The sequence below is a fragment of the Xiphophorus maculatus genome, chromosome 19 (genome assembly GCF_002775205.1).
Source record: "Xiphophorus maculatus strain JP 163 A chromosome 19, X_maculatus-5.0-male, whole genome shotgun sequence".
Classification (NCBI taxonomy): domain Eukaryota; kingdom Metazoa; phylum Chordata; class Actinopteri; order Cyprinodontiformes; family Poeciliidae; genus Xiphophorus; species Xiphophorus maculatus.
Window position 1 is genome coordinate 9,866,606 of NC_036461.1, and position 16,216 is coordinate 9,882,821.

At 36.7% G+C, this 16,216-nt stretch overlaps 2 protein-coding genes across 2 annotated transcripts; one reads left to right on the plus strand and one right to left on the minus strand.

Moving 5' to 3' along the window:
• Positions 1 to 255: 255 nt before the first annotated feature.
• Positions 256 to 3,277, plus strand: LOC102217584 (fibrinogen-like protein 1-like protein). Its single transcript, XM_005797670.2, has 2 exons — positions 256 to 672; positions 1,544 to 3,277. The coding sequence occupies exons 1-2, from the start codon at positions 528 to 530 to the stop codon at positions 2,236 to 2,238; spliced, it is 840 nt and encodes a 279-aa protein (XP_005797727.2). The 5' UTR covers positions 256 to 527; the 3' UTR covers positions 2,239 to 3,277.
• A 232-nt stretch (positions 3,278 to 3,509) lies between these two features.
• LOC102217332 (muscarinic acetylcholine receptor M5-like) lies at positions 3,510 to 15,585 on the minus strand. The gene is made up of 2 exons (XM_005797669.3): positions 15,081 to 15,585; positions 3,510 to 6,190 (listed from the first exon to the last, which is right to left on the minus strand). The coding sequence occupies exon 2, from the start codon at positions 6,145 to 6,147 to the stop codon at positions 4,543 to 4,545; it is 1,605 nt and encodes a 534-aa protein (XP_005797726.2). The 5' UTR covers positions 6,148 to 6,190; positions 15,081 to 15,585; the 3' UTR covers positions 3,510 to 4,542.
• Between the last annotated feature and the right edge of the window lie 631 nt (positions 15,586 to 16,216).

The window sequence follows — 16,216 nt, forward strand, 5'->3', positions numbered from 1 at the left end:
TCTTTTTGCTTTTTCTCATTAAAACTTTTCTAACATGGACTTTTTTTGACCATGTTTGTACCAAATTATATATTTGTTGAAATGTGATTGATTCCAGTCCAGTTAGAGTGATTAGAAAAACTTTTAGATTCTTCCCCAATAGTGTTATAAACCTCATCTGGACTTCAACCCCATGTGCAATGTTGAAGTGATTGAATTCATGCAATGATATGTGGGTTTATCACACATAGATAAGTGCAGGGGTGGTGTCTGTTTTGTGATGTGAACCAGAGACCAAAGTCCAGGTGCAAGTGGGCAGGGGAGAACGATATTTACTGGACTCCCAATCTGAACTCTACAATCATGTTTGCACTCAGGTGGAAGAAGATTTGGGAATAACATTTCTTCGCTATATTTCTTAATTATAAGGAAGCATTCTTATTTTTAGACAGTTCAAGTAGAGTTTCATTTGAGAATCCTGAAAGAAGTTTCTAAATCTTCTAACTGGCTAAAACAACAAGCTTAGCCTATTTGTCAAATAGTGAAGGATGAAGTGGAGATGCTGCCTGCTGGCAGTGGCTACAGTGCTGCTCCTCTGTGCAGCTAGAGCTGACATGGAAAACCTCCAAGCTGAGAATCTTAATCTTCTTCCCATAGATGAACACCACAAGGTCTTGAACCGTGGGATGAAAGGTATTTATTTGTTTAGGTTTTCATTATCATTTTGACTTCTCTTATTGTTATTTGTCTTAAGAAGCTAAAGATCTGGATAATTTTACAAATTCTTGGCATAAAGTTGAAGATTTGGCAGAACAATCCCACAAGTAAGACTGTTTCCCATAGATGAATCAGCTTTATCACAGATTATCTGTGTCACTGTTGTGGAGGATGGTCAAATTCCAGGTTGCAAATGAAATCATTTAGTGACTTATTGATAAGTGTTCTTTTAAGGTAAATTGTCTATCTTAGATGAGATAACTTACCAGACAAACAGTTGGTTTCCAGCAAACTGATGGCTTTTGGGGTTTTGCCTGTTTATCTTAAATAAAATGACTTATTTGGCAAACTCTTACAAAGTTGGATATTTACGTTCTATAAATTTCAAAGTTAGGTTATTGTAAAATGAATGAATTGGCATAAAAAAAACAAACAAAAAAAAAAACAAGCAACTTTGGTGGACGAGAAACTGAGGAAATACAACTGTGTTTGGAGGAAACAGACAAAATGTAATATGAAGACTTGAGCTAAAAATATTCAACTTAAATCATAAAAAGTAAAACAGAAATAAATTAAATCTAAAAGATAAACATATTAATATATGACACAAATACAATACAGTCATAGAAATAACTAAAACTTGTTTAAGTTAAATAACTTAAGTATTTACTTTTGAAACCCAATTTCTCCTTATTTTGCAACTGCACAACTTTGTGCTGGTTTATCACTTAAAATTCTATAAAATACATTGAAATTTGAGGTGTTAAGGAGAGAAATGTAAAAAGCTTTATGGGCTATTGACTCAGTTGCCATTTTCTGACTTACTTGTATGGTTATTTCTCCACAGTGTTGCCCAGAGACTGCTATGAAATGCTCATGGCATCTTCAGGAACAGCCAGAGATGGGGTGTACCTGATCAAACCACATGACTCCCCAGTTGTGGCCTATTGTGCCATGCAGGACGGAGGCTGGACCGTGGTTCAGCATATCACTGTCAACAGCAGTGTGGATTTTGATCGCACCTGGGATGAGTACAAGAATGGCTTTGGAGATGTCACAGGAGATCACTGGCTTGGGAACGAGTACATCTATGAGCTCACTCGAGGCCCTGCCCGCTATAAACTGGGAGTGAAACTCGTAGACAGAGATGCTGTCACCAAGACTGGAGAGTATGACCCCTTTCAAGTCGAGGATGAATCAACAGGCTACAGGTTGAGGCTGGGGTTATTCCAGGGCACAGCTGTGGATGCTCTGACCCTAGACACAGAAAATTACCTTCACGACAACCAGAAGTTTACGACTAAAGACAGAGACAATGATAACTATTTCCAAAACTGTGCCAAGCTGGAGTTTCAAGGTGTGCCAGGAGGGGGTTGGTGGTATGATGCTTGTGCTGGTGCAAATTTGAATCGCAGGAATGTTATTTACTGGCAAAAGGACTGCAACAAGGAGAAACTGTGCAAGTATGCATGGATGATGGTGAGACCTTCAGAAACAGTTAAAGTGATTCACAGTGGACACTGCAAGAATGATGAGCTCTAAAGACATTCTCAGAATTTGCATCAAATTTGAGTCTATAAGTAACAACACAGATAGTGACAAATGTGCCTTTGTTGATAATAGGCACTGACATGAATATTTATTTCCTCACATTTTATTAAGAAATACCGTTAACAACAACAAAATACTGTAAGGAACCAGAATATTTTTCACAAACTTGAAGCACAATAAAAAAACTAACAAAAAAAAACTTCTGTACAGTGTAAGCTTAACATTTTTCTCCAGTTCACATCCATATGTATTGTCAGAGCAAAGGATAACAGTAATTTCCAAAATTGTAGAAAATTAATTGTTTAAGATAATAGCTTATACTTTAAGAAAATAAACTCAGTTAAAAAAAAAAAAATCCTCACAGCATGTTACAGGTTGGCCAGAAATGCAGGAAATATATGATTTAGCAGCATTTTGAATAAAAAGTTGTTTTTTGATCCCAGTGAAAAACCTAATCCTGAGGATGACAGCAATAAAAATTGGTATTCCCCAACCTTCCTCCTACTGTAAACATTGACAATAAAAGCAAGTCATTTAGACTGATCTACAAGTTTGTCTTAAAAAGCATCCTCAGTATGACAAGTGGGATGTGAAACTATTAAAGTCGAATTTATATTTAATTGTCTGACAAAACACGGAGATAAGCATGTAAAGGCTTGTAATAATCACCAAGCACATATTACATATGTTAATGTTCAAACAATAGAACATGTAAAACATTAGCCCTTTAAAATTAAATCTAGCTAGCAATAGAATATTAAAAAGTTATCAGATTTTAGGTTGCCAAATTGCGTCTAGCAGCTAATATGTAACAAAATGCACATCATGCCTTGATTATGACTCTGTGATTTTATTTTTAAACTTATTTACAATGTCACATTTACAGTTTCTCTCAAGTATTTAAACGTCTCAAACTTTTTCACAATTTGTCACATTACAACCAAGAAAACAGTTTTTTTGTGGGATTTTATATGACAAGAAGTGCACATAATAGTGTCTTGGATTTGATAATGTTTGATACCTGGTTCTTAACTGGTTTATATATATATATATATATATATATATATATATATATATATATATATATATATATATATATATATATATATATAAAGAGTATATATATACTCTTTATATATATATATAAAGAGTATATATATATATATATATATAAAGAGTATATATACTCTTTATATATATATATAAAGAGTATATATATATATATATATATATATATATATATATATATATATACTCTTTATACTTACTCTTTTATACATCAATAATCACTCTGTTTACTGTTTTACTCTGATACTCTTATGAAATATCCAGTTTGTCCAACTACTATCAAATGTCACTTAGTTAGTAAATTAGTGTAATTTAATCTCAGTATTAACAGAGATGTTCTGAGAAAATTTAGGAGGTTTGTATGATAGCACTGGTGAAGAAATATTGCTAACAGAAAGCCGTAAGAGCTCACATTTCCAGTTTGCCACCAGCCATGTAGGTTGCAGCAGACCATTGTGGAGAAAACTAACCCCACACATCATCCTGAACACATCATTCCCATGGAGAAAAGTGGTCATAGCAGCACTATACTATGGGGATTAATCATGTTTTTTGGAAGTCAAATGGAGCTAAATATAAGTCCATCCCAGAAGTAAGCCTATCAGGAAAAAAAGAAAAGAAAAACTTGCTTGGAGCAGAGGTTTACCGTCTGGGAAAACGATGACCTGAAACCTGCAACCAGAATTACAGTTGAATTGTTTAGATCAAAGCATATTAATGGGTTAGAATTTCAAAGTCAAACTTCAGATCTAAATCCACAAGAGGCATTTTGGCAAGAATTTAACACTCATGTTTATTGGTACTCTCTTTAACTTTTGAGTTCATTTGAATGTGCATAAATTTCCATCTCTTGATTTACATTATTGTTTAAACATTCTCCAAAAGACCATTATAGCAGCAAATGTTGACAAACAAATGCATGCTACAGTTTTTATTTTTTTTATATTTTTTTAATTTGTTAAAACATTGTCTTTCTGCCTTACCATTACAAATTGCTTTGTGTTTTTTTTTTGTACAAAATATCCCAATGGAAAACAATAGAGTTTGCAGTTAAATGGCAAAATGTGAAAAAATGTGATGTTTGTAAAACACTGGATATAGTCATTCTTTTTGAAGCAGCAGTTACTCTTCATGACACCACCTGAATTGATTAACACTAACATGTAGAGTCCAAGTTTACAAAGCCAAGATTGTTGGTAAGATCCCAGAACTTACAAAAAAAGTCAATCATGTGAGCTTGGAGTTAACTGCAGGGTTCTGTCCATACCAGTACAGTTTCTCCTCAATCCTTTTCTTTGTCCACTGGCAGAGCAGCAGCATGCGGAATGTCTTTTGAAAGTTCTTGTTGCACAGGGCATAGCACATGGGGTTAACGGTACTGTTGACATAGCACAGCCAGTAGCCCAGATGCCAGAGGGAGAGTGGGATACAGTCTGAGCAGAAGGTGGAAATCAACACCATGATGTTGTAAGGGGTCCATGTAAGGATAAATGCCAGTAAGATAGCACTGAGAGTCTGAGCTGCTTTCCTCTCTTTGATCAGCACCATCCTTTTTCTCTTGGTGATCTGGCTTTTCAGAGATGTATCTGTAGGCTTGGACACTGAGGAGGTTGAGGGAACGCTCATAGATTCAGCCGAGGAGAAAGTTGAGGACGCCAACTTGGTGTTTCCATTTTTGCTCTGGTGTTCCACGTGACCATCTTTGGGCACAGGTTTAAACTTGTAGGACACACATTTGCTACTCTTTTGAGAGCTGCTTTTGGGATGTGCCTGGAAGAAGCTGTCATCATCAAAACTGCTGAGCTGCTCACTCTCACTTCCCACAATGATTCTGTTTGCTTCGCAAGCCTGATTCCTGACGGAGGGCTTGCGCCCCACCGGAGACATTGGCCTGTCCTCATCCTCAGAAGAGGCGTAGCTATTGAAGGTGGTCAACTGACCGGCTTTGGACCACTCATCACTAGTGGATCCAGTGGATTTGGCATGGCTCCTGCTGGAAGATGACCAGGAGGCTTGGTTCTGATCATGTGAAGTTGATCTTAGTTTACAACTAAAACATGATCTTATGATGGTCTTCTGAGGTTGTGCCTCACCAGAGTCCAATTGATAATTAACACCCTGAAGTTCTGCCAGATCTTTTGTCCTCTTCTCTGTCTCCTTATAGATCCGACAGTAGAGGATTGTCATAACCGACACAGGAATATAAAAGGCCGCAATTGCTGTCCCGAACGTTATAACGGGCTCAGAAAAAAACTGAATTTGGCATTGCCTTTCAGGAACAGTTCTTTTCCCAACAAAATATTGCCAACAAAGAATAGGTGGGGCCCACAAAATCAGAGACACCAACCAAGCTAAACCTATCATAATTCCAGCTCGTCTAGGGGTCCGTTTGGCCCTGTAAGTCAGAGGCCGAGTAATGGAAAAATATCTGTCAAAACTGATCACAAGCAAGTTCATGACAGAGGCATTACTGGCTACATAGTCCACTGCTAACCACAGATCACAGGCAAGGTCCCCTAAAGCCCAGTAGCCCATCAGGATGTAAGAGGTGTACAAATTCATGGAAAAAACCCCTATGATGAGGTCTGCTGCTGCCAGACTCAGTAAGTAGTAATTGTTCACTGTCTTCAGTTGACTATTGACTTTAAAGGAGACCATTACAAGAACATTGCCCACAATGGTGATGAGGCTGACAATGGCAGACACAGTCGCAATGGTAATCACCTCCCAAAGACTGTGAGTGACCAGGTGGATGTCTTTTGTAGTGTTATTTCTGGTGAAGTTAACTAGGTTTTCTCCTTCCATGGTCTTCTGGATATTACAGGCATCCATCCATCATAAGCATGTTTGGATCTTCCATGTGAGGCAAAGGCATCTGAAATAAAGAAAAAAAAAGAAAGGTAACATCTCTGCCTCACAAAGTATACATCAGTTTAATATTGTATCAAATTGTAAAACTTCATATGTTAAGAAAAGGACAAGTTATATATTCTACCCATTACTAAACCTATGTTTGAATTTACTTGGCATGGTGTTCATTGCTACTTCACAGCAATTTCAAATATCTGTAGGGAGGTACAACGATTTGAATTGCACATAGGTATAGACTTGGCTGATTCTGAGATATTGACATTGAGCTATACATTTTTAGCTTGATCAGTGCTATTCAAACTCAAAATATTTTTTTGATGGCTGAGTGTACTATTCATGAGCACTACCAGGCTGCCCAGCAACAACTCTTCATTGTGAATTGTAATGCACAAGAAAATGAGGACTCAAAGTTAGCTATTTTCATATGTTTGAGATATGTTTGAGATTCATTCAGACTTCTAAAGTGAGCAACAGTCTCAATAACAGTGTCAGATTGCTAAGTAAAGGACAGGTTGCACTGTTTTCTCCTTGTATGTTTTTCAGCTTCTGACAGTCTGAAAATATTCAAGGATCGTGTTTACAGCCTTCTAGAAATCTCAAAAGTTAAGATTGGGTTCTGCATGCATAGACACTACTCTCTTCAGAAATGTTATCAGTGGCAACCATACCAATTGCCATTCTGGTGTGCAGCAGACTCAAAATTCAACACCATAGAAACTCAAAATGCTATGTGACTGATGTAGAAATGTATTGTGTGGATATAGTTATTGCTTTAAGCTATTTTAGGGACAGCTATCTCACTACCATAAGAGAGCCTCAGTCTACACGTGCTGGAGATTTAAGTGGAGGCTCTCTGCCGCCCTCTACTGGTGAAGCATAGGGAAAGGCTTTTTCTGAGAATGTTTTTCCACAAGTACTTCCGGTACCAGAGTCGTTGATAATTGGGATTTTCAGTAGAAATCTAAAGAACTGTATGAGAATTCCCATGGAGCTTCATACTTACGTGGCTAAATACTATGAATGGCTCAATCTTTCATATGATGAAGTCATTAAATATGATGTAAAATGCCCTTTCCCGAAGAGGCTTCTTAAATAGTTATAACATGTCAAAAGAGTCAGTTAAAAAGTTCTTTAAAGTCTCAACACAAAGACATTCAACTTTGATTAACTTTGTTATGAACAAGTATCAAGACATTTGTCTCCAATGAGAGAGAGGGAGAGACAGATATATAGATAGATAGATAGATAGATAGATAGATAGATAGATAGATAGATAGATAGATAGATAGATAGATAGATAGATAGATAGATAGATAGATAGATAGATAGATAGATAGATAGATAGATAGATAGATAGATAGATAGATAGATAGATAGATAGATAGATAGATAGATAGATAGATTTTATCACCATTTTTGGGTGGAAAAAATATCAGATGATGCCTTTTGCTATTTATTACCAGTAGAGGGCAGCAGAGACCCTCCAATCAAATCTCAACCACATGAATGTAAAGTCTGGAGTTTTCTTGCAATAGTGAGCCATTTATGCTTAACTGGATAAATGTTTTGGAGAGAAGCCAGCTAGATAGCATATGGTTCTAAGTTTGGACATTAAATTTAATTATGTAAAATCAAATTTTAGTGGCATGCAATATTTTTATGATTGTGAAGGTTGTTACAGGTTTTAAAGCAGCATCACTTTCCTAGCAAATGTAAAAAATCGAATGGTAATAAAAACAGAGTGCAACAATGTGCTTAACTGGACCATAATGCCACTTAAGTTAATGAAATGTTATATGTATCTGCCTTTTCCAAGCATGTTTTCCATTCCCTCACAAAAATCTCAAGCCAACTGGTCAAATGGAGTCATGATTCTGAGCCTTGTCTCTCAATCTTTCTGAAATGAGAAACTTCCATTTGCCATATTCCAACTCAGCCTCTGTATCTTGTGTGTTACCTTCCCAGTTCCAAAATGGTTGAAAATGAACCGTGCAACAGTTTACCATCAGGGTGTTGAAGGTTCCCTGATGCTCCCAATGTGGATGAACAATGATCCTAAGCTTGATAGAAAATATATATATTAAATAAAAAAGCGCAAAACTGTGTGTCGATTGAAGCAATTGAATTTTCAGGCGGTCGGTTACTCAGAGTACTGACACACATGTAGGCACTGATAGCTTCTTGTATTATTCCCTTAGCGGTCAACAAATAGCACCACACTGGAGAAATTGGCTTTGTAAAAACAGACATTCATTTCCTTGTTGACCAACACTGCCCTCTTCCATTTCAAACCGAACTGGATTGTTTGAGGGTTTTAATCAAAATGCTTCAATAGGAAATTGTATATCAGGACAAATAAATGCTCTCTGGGGCACTAAACAGAATAGGTTTCTGAAAATAACACAAGCTGTAATAGTCTGCTATTTGTTGCAATAAGGAAACATTTATAAGCGAAGCAGTGCCTATAAAAAATACTTATGTGAAATCTTTCACATTTGGTCACCCAACCACAAATCTCAATGTGTTTTATTGGGATTTTCAATGATAGATCAGTGGAACCTGGCCCTTAACTGAAAAATGCAATCAAAATGATGCATGGGTTTCTAATGTTTTACAACTAAAAGTGTGACATACATGTGAATTCAGTAGCTTGATATTCTAATATGAAATACAACATAATCAAAATGCCTAGCTTATCCAAGAGGCCCATAAAGCTGCAGAGTTTTGTAAGTGGAAGAATCTATTAACAGGCCAACTGTTAAGTTTGAATCCCATACAAACCGTCAATATAATAGCAGCAAGGCAAAAAATATTGCTACACAAAAGCCAGTAAAGTTTGCCACAAACTACATAGGGGAAGTGGTAAAAGAAGCTAATCTTGATAGATGAGAGCAAATAGATTTTTTAGCCTACATACAAAGCGGAAAATGTAACTTACATTGCACATTCTCTTGAGCACATCATCTTTACTGTCGAAGATGTTGGTGGTAACAACTTGCCATATGAATGATTTTCTACAGCAAGTACAGGGAAGCTGCTTTGAGTTGGTGGAAAATGTTTTAGACATTTCACACTTGAAACTGTAATTGGAGTGTAAGGTGGTTTGTATAAAATGTTAAATTGATCAAACAGAGATGCACAAGGAAGAAAGATCTGTCTTAACAGCCCTTTTAATTTAAATTAAAGCCCAATTGCTTTGGGCTTTAATTTAAGAGCCCAAAGCAATGGCTGTAATCAAAGCCTATTACTTGAGAAATACCTGTTTTCAAAAGCCTTTCTTTTACAGTGCAAGGTCAGCATTCCATCAGCCATCCAGGAGGCAGACAAATAACATTCCGGTATTGTGACGTGCTGTGTGCACAATTGTACCTCATGAAACAAGCACAAAAAATGCACAATGTAAGTTACTTTTTTCTATTCTTTATCAGATCTGGTTTTTATTAGAAATCTCTCAAACTATGAGTGACAAAGACCTTAAATTGCTAATTCTAAATTGATGTGCATATAAATATAAGAAATAATTATGAAACCAAGAAACAAAAAGAGAGAAAATGATACAACTGTTTTATCTTTCTAAACCAGCACCACGGACAGCACCGTGAGTTTATCAATGAGAGCAAACCTAAGTCTGAAAAGTATTTACTGAGTACAGAAGGTGTGAAGATTATATTCAGCTGAGCAACCTGTGACCTTGAAGCCTTGGAAGGTGTGTGAATGGCTAAAAAGCTAAAATAATTACATAAAGAATTAAATAATTTCAATTTACAACAGTAATATTACCCCCCTTTTCTCTTTCCAAAAGTAATCCTCTGGTTTTGGAGTTAGTGGTCTCACCTGGCTGAGCCAACTGAATCAAAAATGCCAGGGACAATTTTACAGATATGATTACAAGAAAGGGTTGGGCGATTCCTCTGTTGCTATAGGGACTCCAACGTGGACTGTCTTTTACTCCATTTTTGTTCCTGAAAGATGATCTGTCAGTGTAAGAAATAAAATATAAGGAATGACATGAAGCTCCAAATAAAGCATAATACATTTCATTTAATGTTTGTTTCAACAGAACCTAGTGCCATTTAATTTCAGTATTACTATTAAAGATGCATAGCACAGACGGATTTTATATCTTGACTAGAAAGACCTTTTTAAACTTTTCCACTAGCCACAACGCAGGAAACATGTGGAAGAAGGCGATCTTGTCAGGTGAGACAGAAACTGAGTATGCAAGCTAACTCTGCACATCACAGTTAATGTTAATCCAAAATTAACATGGGAATGGCCACATTATGCTGTGAGAATGATTCACTTCAGCCGAGACAAAGAATTGGTCAGAGTTGATTGGAAGATGGAGCAAAATAGAGAGCAATCCCTGAAAAAACCTATTTAGAAAGACGTGCAATGGGGGTAGAGGTTCATCTTCCATAAAATAAATATACACCCTGAGCAACAGAAATGTAGTTTTGAACATTAATTACCAAATTATTAATAATGACTACCAGCTCACTTAATAGATTTAGAAGAACCACCATGTTGTCAAACTTTTTCAAAAAGTAACAAAAAAAAGAAAAAAACAACTCTTATTCTTGCTGCTTGTTGAAAGAAAAACATCTCCAAGATTACTTGTATTTCTGGAAGTTTGTGTCCTCAAATATTTTAAAAACAGTTTTTACAACCTCATTTTTGTCATATATTCCTTTAGAATTTGAATGCATTTAATTAAGAGATACACTCTCCTCTCAACTTGTAATAGTCATAATAATTTCTCTGATCACTGAGTACAAAAAAAATAATTAATCCCGCTTATTTAATGATTTACAAATAGAACAAAGTTAAGTTAGGTTGGCCATATCCATGTTCTAACTTTAGAGGTAAATGAAACAATGCATACCAAACCACTGCCCAACCCTTTTCTTATCTCAAAGGGTTTCTGCGAACTTTCTCCATTGGAGTTACATTTTGAGTAGTATTTCCCTGAAGAAGTTACTCATTTTAAATGAGGTTGTTAGTTTTACACTGGAGGTAACTTGTTTTGGAAAACTGATGTTCATAGACGCATCAATGTAGTTTGAGTGAGAAAAAACAAAATAGGCAAAAATAGGGGGGAAAAAAGTCTAAATTTGTCAAAAAAAAAAAACAGACTTGTTTTAAAAACTGTGTATCATTCTAATTTTTAAGCCATGTTATTAAGTTATTTTAAACTATTTTATGTTGCTCTATAATGTAAAATTCTCATAAAATATATTTGAGCTTTTGGTTGTGTCATCACAAATTGGGAAAAATTTCAAGTGGTGCAAGTATTTTCTTCTGTAAACCATGACAATATGTCCAGAAAATCTCGCATATGTAGGACTTTAAAGGTATGTGAAAGATTGTAGCAGCATAGCAAAAGCTATGCAACGTTTTGTTTATGAGCAATTTCACAGTCAAAGTACTTTTCAGAACATAAACAGGATAGAATAAACAGTGATTATGTTAAATGAAATGTAAAACCAGACTGTTATGAATATTTCCCAATACACACACATGGACCCCCCACTCATGAACAGAATATACAAATGGAAAAGCTCTTGAGGTCAAGAGGTGGAACAAGTCAAGTTCACTAATAGCCTCTAAACCAAGACTGAAAGCACTTTAATGGTACGTCTGGAACCCAGAGTATGGACATCTTGATAAATAGTGTATATAGTGTGTTGTGACCCGCTTTTGGGCATTGCTTGGATACTGTTTGGTATCACATGTGACAAATTACTGGGGGGAAGGATTCTAACCTTGCGTGGGCAGGAAAAAAGAAACTGCAACAGTACTGCCAATAAATTTTTCATGCTCATATTTAGGATGTTCATGCATAACTGGATTTTAAATTAAACGAAATGCATTCTACTACTAAAGACAATGTTGTAAATCTGTTGGAATATTGTGCAAGAAAATCTCATTCCCCCGACCAAGAAATCCAAATCTCCCTTATTATATATACATCCTAAGAGTATCAGATGTCCTTCTGAAATATTGTGCTAGCTCGCTATGCATAAATAATGGTTATTGATCCGTTAGTTAACAGTGTCCTGCTTTTGAGTGAAGACAGGTTGTGTAGCAGAAATCCACGCTGAGTCTTCATGCTAGGGCGCTGAAGGCTGGCTTGAGGTCCTTTGGCACCTGGCCATCACTGCTTCTGTCCTGCAGCTTTGCATGATGGCCCTCACCACGCGCTGCTCCTAGTCATCCGCAACCTTTCTCTACACCCCTGCTTTGGTTGTAACACAGCAGCTCAAGCAGGCCAATATCGTGTGTAGTTTGTAGAATAAAGATGGAAGTGGACGACGACAGAGCAGTGAGTCAAAGCAAAGGAGCCAAGGGATGTCGTGTGTATCTGCGCAGTGATTATGGATGATTTTCAAATCAGCCCACAGCTCCTTGGCACACTGGTTGGTGTTTACTGCAGTCAGCCCACTGACCCATGATTAACATCCCAGCATATGTAGCTTTCTTTCTGGAAAAATATATTCCTTGAATCAGTTTTGGTTTAGGTTCAGTCTTTCAGTGAAGCAGAAGAGAAAGAGAATTATAGGCATTAAAAGCTCCTGAAATATTACTGCTGATAGCAAAGAACTGAATGATGGTTACTGCACTGTCCTAAAATGCCTCAAATCTTCTTCGCAAAAAATATACGCAATTAGTAGGCTTAGGATTTTATTTTACCAATTGTTCAAACTTTAACTCTTAGAAAATGTTTTCAGAAATGTAAACTGTGTTACATCAGTGGCATTATAATGAACTATACAGTTTGCATAACGGCCAAAAGGGGAAGTGCGGTTATGTGCCTCTGTTCACCAGCAGAGGGTTATGTAGAGTTATTATGGTTTGATTAGTGATGAACTTAAAATAAATGGAAAAGTGCGTAACATTCTTTTGAAATAATATACATACATTTTAATTCAATTACAGGTTGGAGTATTTTTATGACTATCTAACCCAGTAATTCATGAAAATAATCAACTGCAATGAAAAAATAAACTGGTTTAGTCCTTGGGTGGGAAAGGCATCTTGTTCAAGTTGTCAGATTCTAATGTGTAGAAATTGGTGAACGGAAAAGTTGAACCACAAATTGTTTTTTGACTTTAGTTTAGGAGCCTGGAGAACAAATTGCTCAAAGTGAGTATAAATTGGCACATTTAGTTAAATCTGATTTTGTAAAACTAATTAATGTTTCAGATTGTACAAAATCTGTTGATGTTGGTTCTGGAAACTCTCTCCACCATATTTCAAAAAATGTCTTATTGAACTGCTGTGTTACAATCCAACTCTCCTGAGGGTCAAGGTGTTAACAGGTGTATTAAAACAACAAACAAAAAACAAGACCATTGATTGCTAATAAAGATGTTTGGGTGTTACACATGCACTCTTATTTATTCCGAATAGCACTTCATTCTCTTTTTGACTTACCATCCATACAGACGTAAATTGAATTGTCTTTTCAATTTACTTTTGATGTGCTATATTGTCCTGTCTTCTAATCTGTCATGTTTTTAATGCTCTGTGCACTGTGGAAAGGCATTAAAGGAATTAAATTTGTCTGTTTGTAAAAATCATATTAGGGTTTTAAGTGTCTCCTCTTAGCTATGATTTTAAGACAAAAGTAAACTTAAAGTAGATCTAACCTACAATGAGAAATGATGAACAAGATCATTAGATGAATAATATGATCCGCTTATGTACCCCATAGTGGATTTGGCAGCTGCTGAAGGGAATAAAGCGATAACACAGAAAGCCTCTGGGAGTTTTGTTTTCAAAGCATCTACAACCTTTCTCTTGCCTCTTTATTTCAACAATAAAATTATATGTGTTCTCACCAAGAATTTTTGAGATACCAGTCTGTGTCGGCCATTTTTTGCTTTTCATGTATGTTTTGATATTGATACTAATTGGCAGAATTTTTCTGAACTCATCACGTGTGCAAAACAAAAGCTACTGGAAACCAAACATTTCTCCACCAACACAATCCACAGTCTGGTGATTATTTTTCTAAGCTCACCAAACCATAACTCTGTTGAGACAACTACTTCATTGGTTTTCTCAAAAGAGACCCAGAACTATTTCCACATTTGTTGCAACACCTCATAGGATCCGTGGGGACTGGAAGGACTCGTTAAAATCACGCTTCACTGCTTAATCCCCCTCTGTATTGTCATTTCCAGTTAATCAAAAAGCAGGACAGGAATGGTTTTGAAACGTGGCTGTTTCAAAAATGTATTGATTGCTTTTTTGTAAAAAAAAAAAAATAAAAAAATACAGTACATTTCAAAAAATTCCTGAAAGAAAATTTATGCAATTTTGGAATTTTACACAGAAGGTTGGGGAAAAATACAAGGAGGAATATTACAGAACTTTAAAAATATGTGTTCTATTTTCAGGTTCATAATTTTTATAGAAATATGCAACTGCTGGATGAAGATTAACACAGAAGCTTCGTGATTACGTCAGCAAAAAAAAAAAAAAGTTTTTGAGATAAATTTTAGAAATAAAATGCACATGTTGTTTCCAAACTTGTGCACCTTTTTTGCCAGTAATTTATACTTTTTACAATAAAAATGTGAAGCACTTGAACAGCAATATGCAATTTGGTGAATGATAAGTCATTGCCGAAAAAAAACTATGCACACACATCTTTTCAGGGGCACATCTTCTGTTTTGTTCATTAGGGTAAAAAGGCTTCATTAAAAATACATCTCCTCTCAGACATGCCCTTGTGCACACATGACGTCTTTTCCCCTTGAATTCAGGTCATGCCTTTGTGCATTAATCAAAAAGCGCACGTTTAATCAGTCATGATTCTCTTGAGACTGAGCAAGCCACCTCAAGAAGAAAAAGAAAAAAAGACACAAAAAGAGAAATATACTCACAATTGACTTTGATCAGGTCTCAGTGTTGGCTGTCCAAGGGAGCAAAGTTCATAGTTAATCCTTTTGTTTTGCCTGGGAAGCTTTTGGGTCAATTGTGGCACCGAGGAACAGGATCATAACACAGCTGAAGAGAACTCTGGTGGAAGAGAAATCCTGCTGACTTGACCCTTGCATGCCAAAGGGATCCGGAGGGGAAAGTCTGAACAGAGAGGGGGAGAAGAAACAGTCTGAAGGGCAGGATGGACAGCGGAACGCTTTGGGCATCCCTGCGTAAGGAGAGCACTCTCCAAATAGCTTCAAAAAGTCTCCTCTAAAAGCAAAGCTGCCTTCCTTTCTCATTCATGAATTTGAAACAAATCTGCACTGAAGCCAAAGAAATTGCAGAACAGAACTTTTTCTTGAAGAGCGAGCAGAGTGAGATGCACTGTGCTCCCTCTCAGGCAAGTTAAAGCAGAATGGCACAGTGAGACAGCCTGATGTCGGAGCCAAGTCACGGCTGCTGCCACTATGCTGCCGCTGCTGGAACTACTCAGGCTGACAGACACAGATGTAGCTGACGCTAGCAAGCTGGGAGGAGAAATTCCCATAGGGGTGAATGGTTCATCATGTTTCGGCACAGTGAGCAGGCAGTGTGGACTCTAGAGGGTGGATGGGGCAATGGGGGTGGGGGTGGCTTCAAGGAATCCATTTTGGAAGGCTTGAGGGCAGAAGAAGGAGTAACGCTATGGATTAGCAGTTGAGCTGAATGTTGGATTGTGTTTTTACTTACAAAAAGAAATGCAAAAAGTTACCTTGATTGTAATCTGTCGCAGCTTAACTGAAGCTCAAGCTCTGCTGTTCATAGAACAAATTCATCAGTCCTATGCTGATGTCTTTGAACCCACATGGGAAAAAACTGACATGGCTGGGCCAGATAAGCAGAGCGCAGATGTGACAGATGTTTTCTTTCTATAGCACTCTGTGTGATTGTGTGTGTGTCTTTAAACATGTGCGCGTGTGTCTGCTTGGGTGCGAAGTGTGTTTTAATCTGGATGATGGGTGCTGATCTGTTCCAGGAGTTCTCATTTAAAGCGCCAGAGAAAAACACTTGTAGAACCAGGCTGCTGATAACACATATTTAAATTTATTTATGGCCC

Bases quoted from the DNA above. Each gene is read 5' to 3' on its own strand.
- LOC102217584 (XM_005797670.2), top strand. From the start codon at position 528: ATGAAGTGGAGATGCTGCCTGCTGGCAGTGGCTACAGTGCTGCTCCTC. The intron at 673-1,543 runs GTATTTATTTGT...ATTTCTCCACAG, and splicing joins CTTGAACCGTGGGATGAAAG to TGTTGCCCAGAGACTGCTAT.
- LOC102217332 (XM_005797669.3), bottom strand. From the start codon at position 6,147: ATGGATGCCTGTAATATCCAGAAGACCATGGAAGGAGAAAACCTAGTT.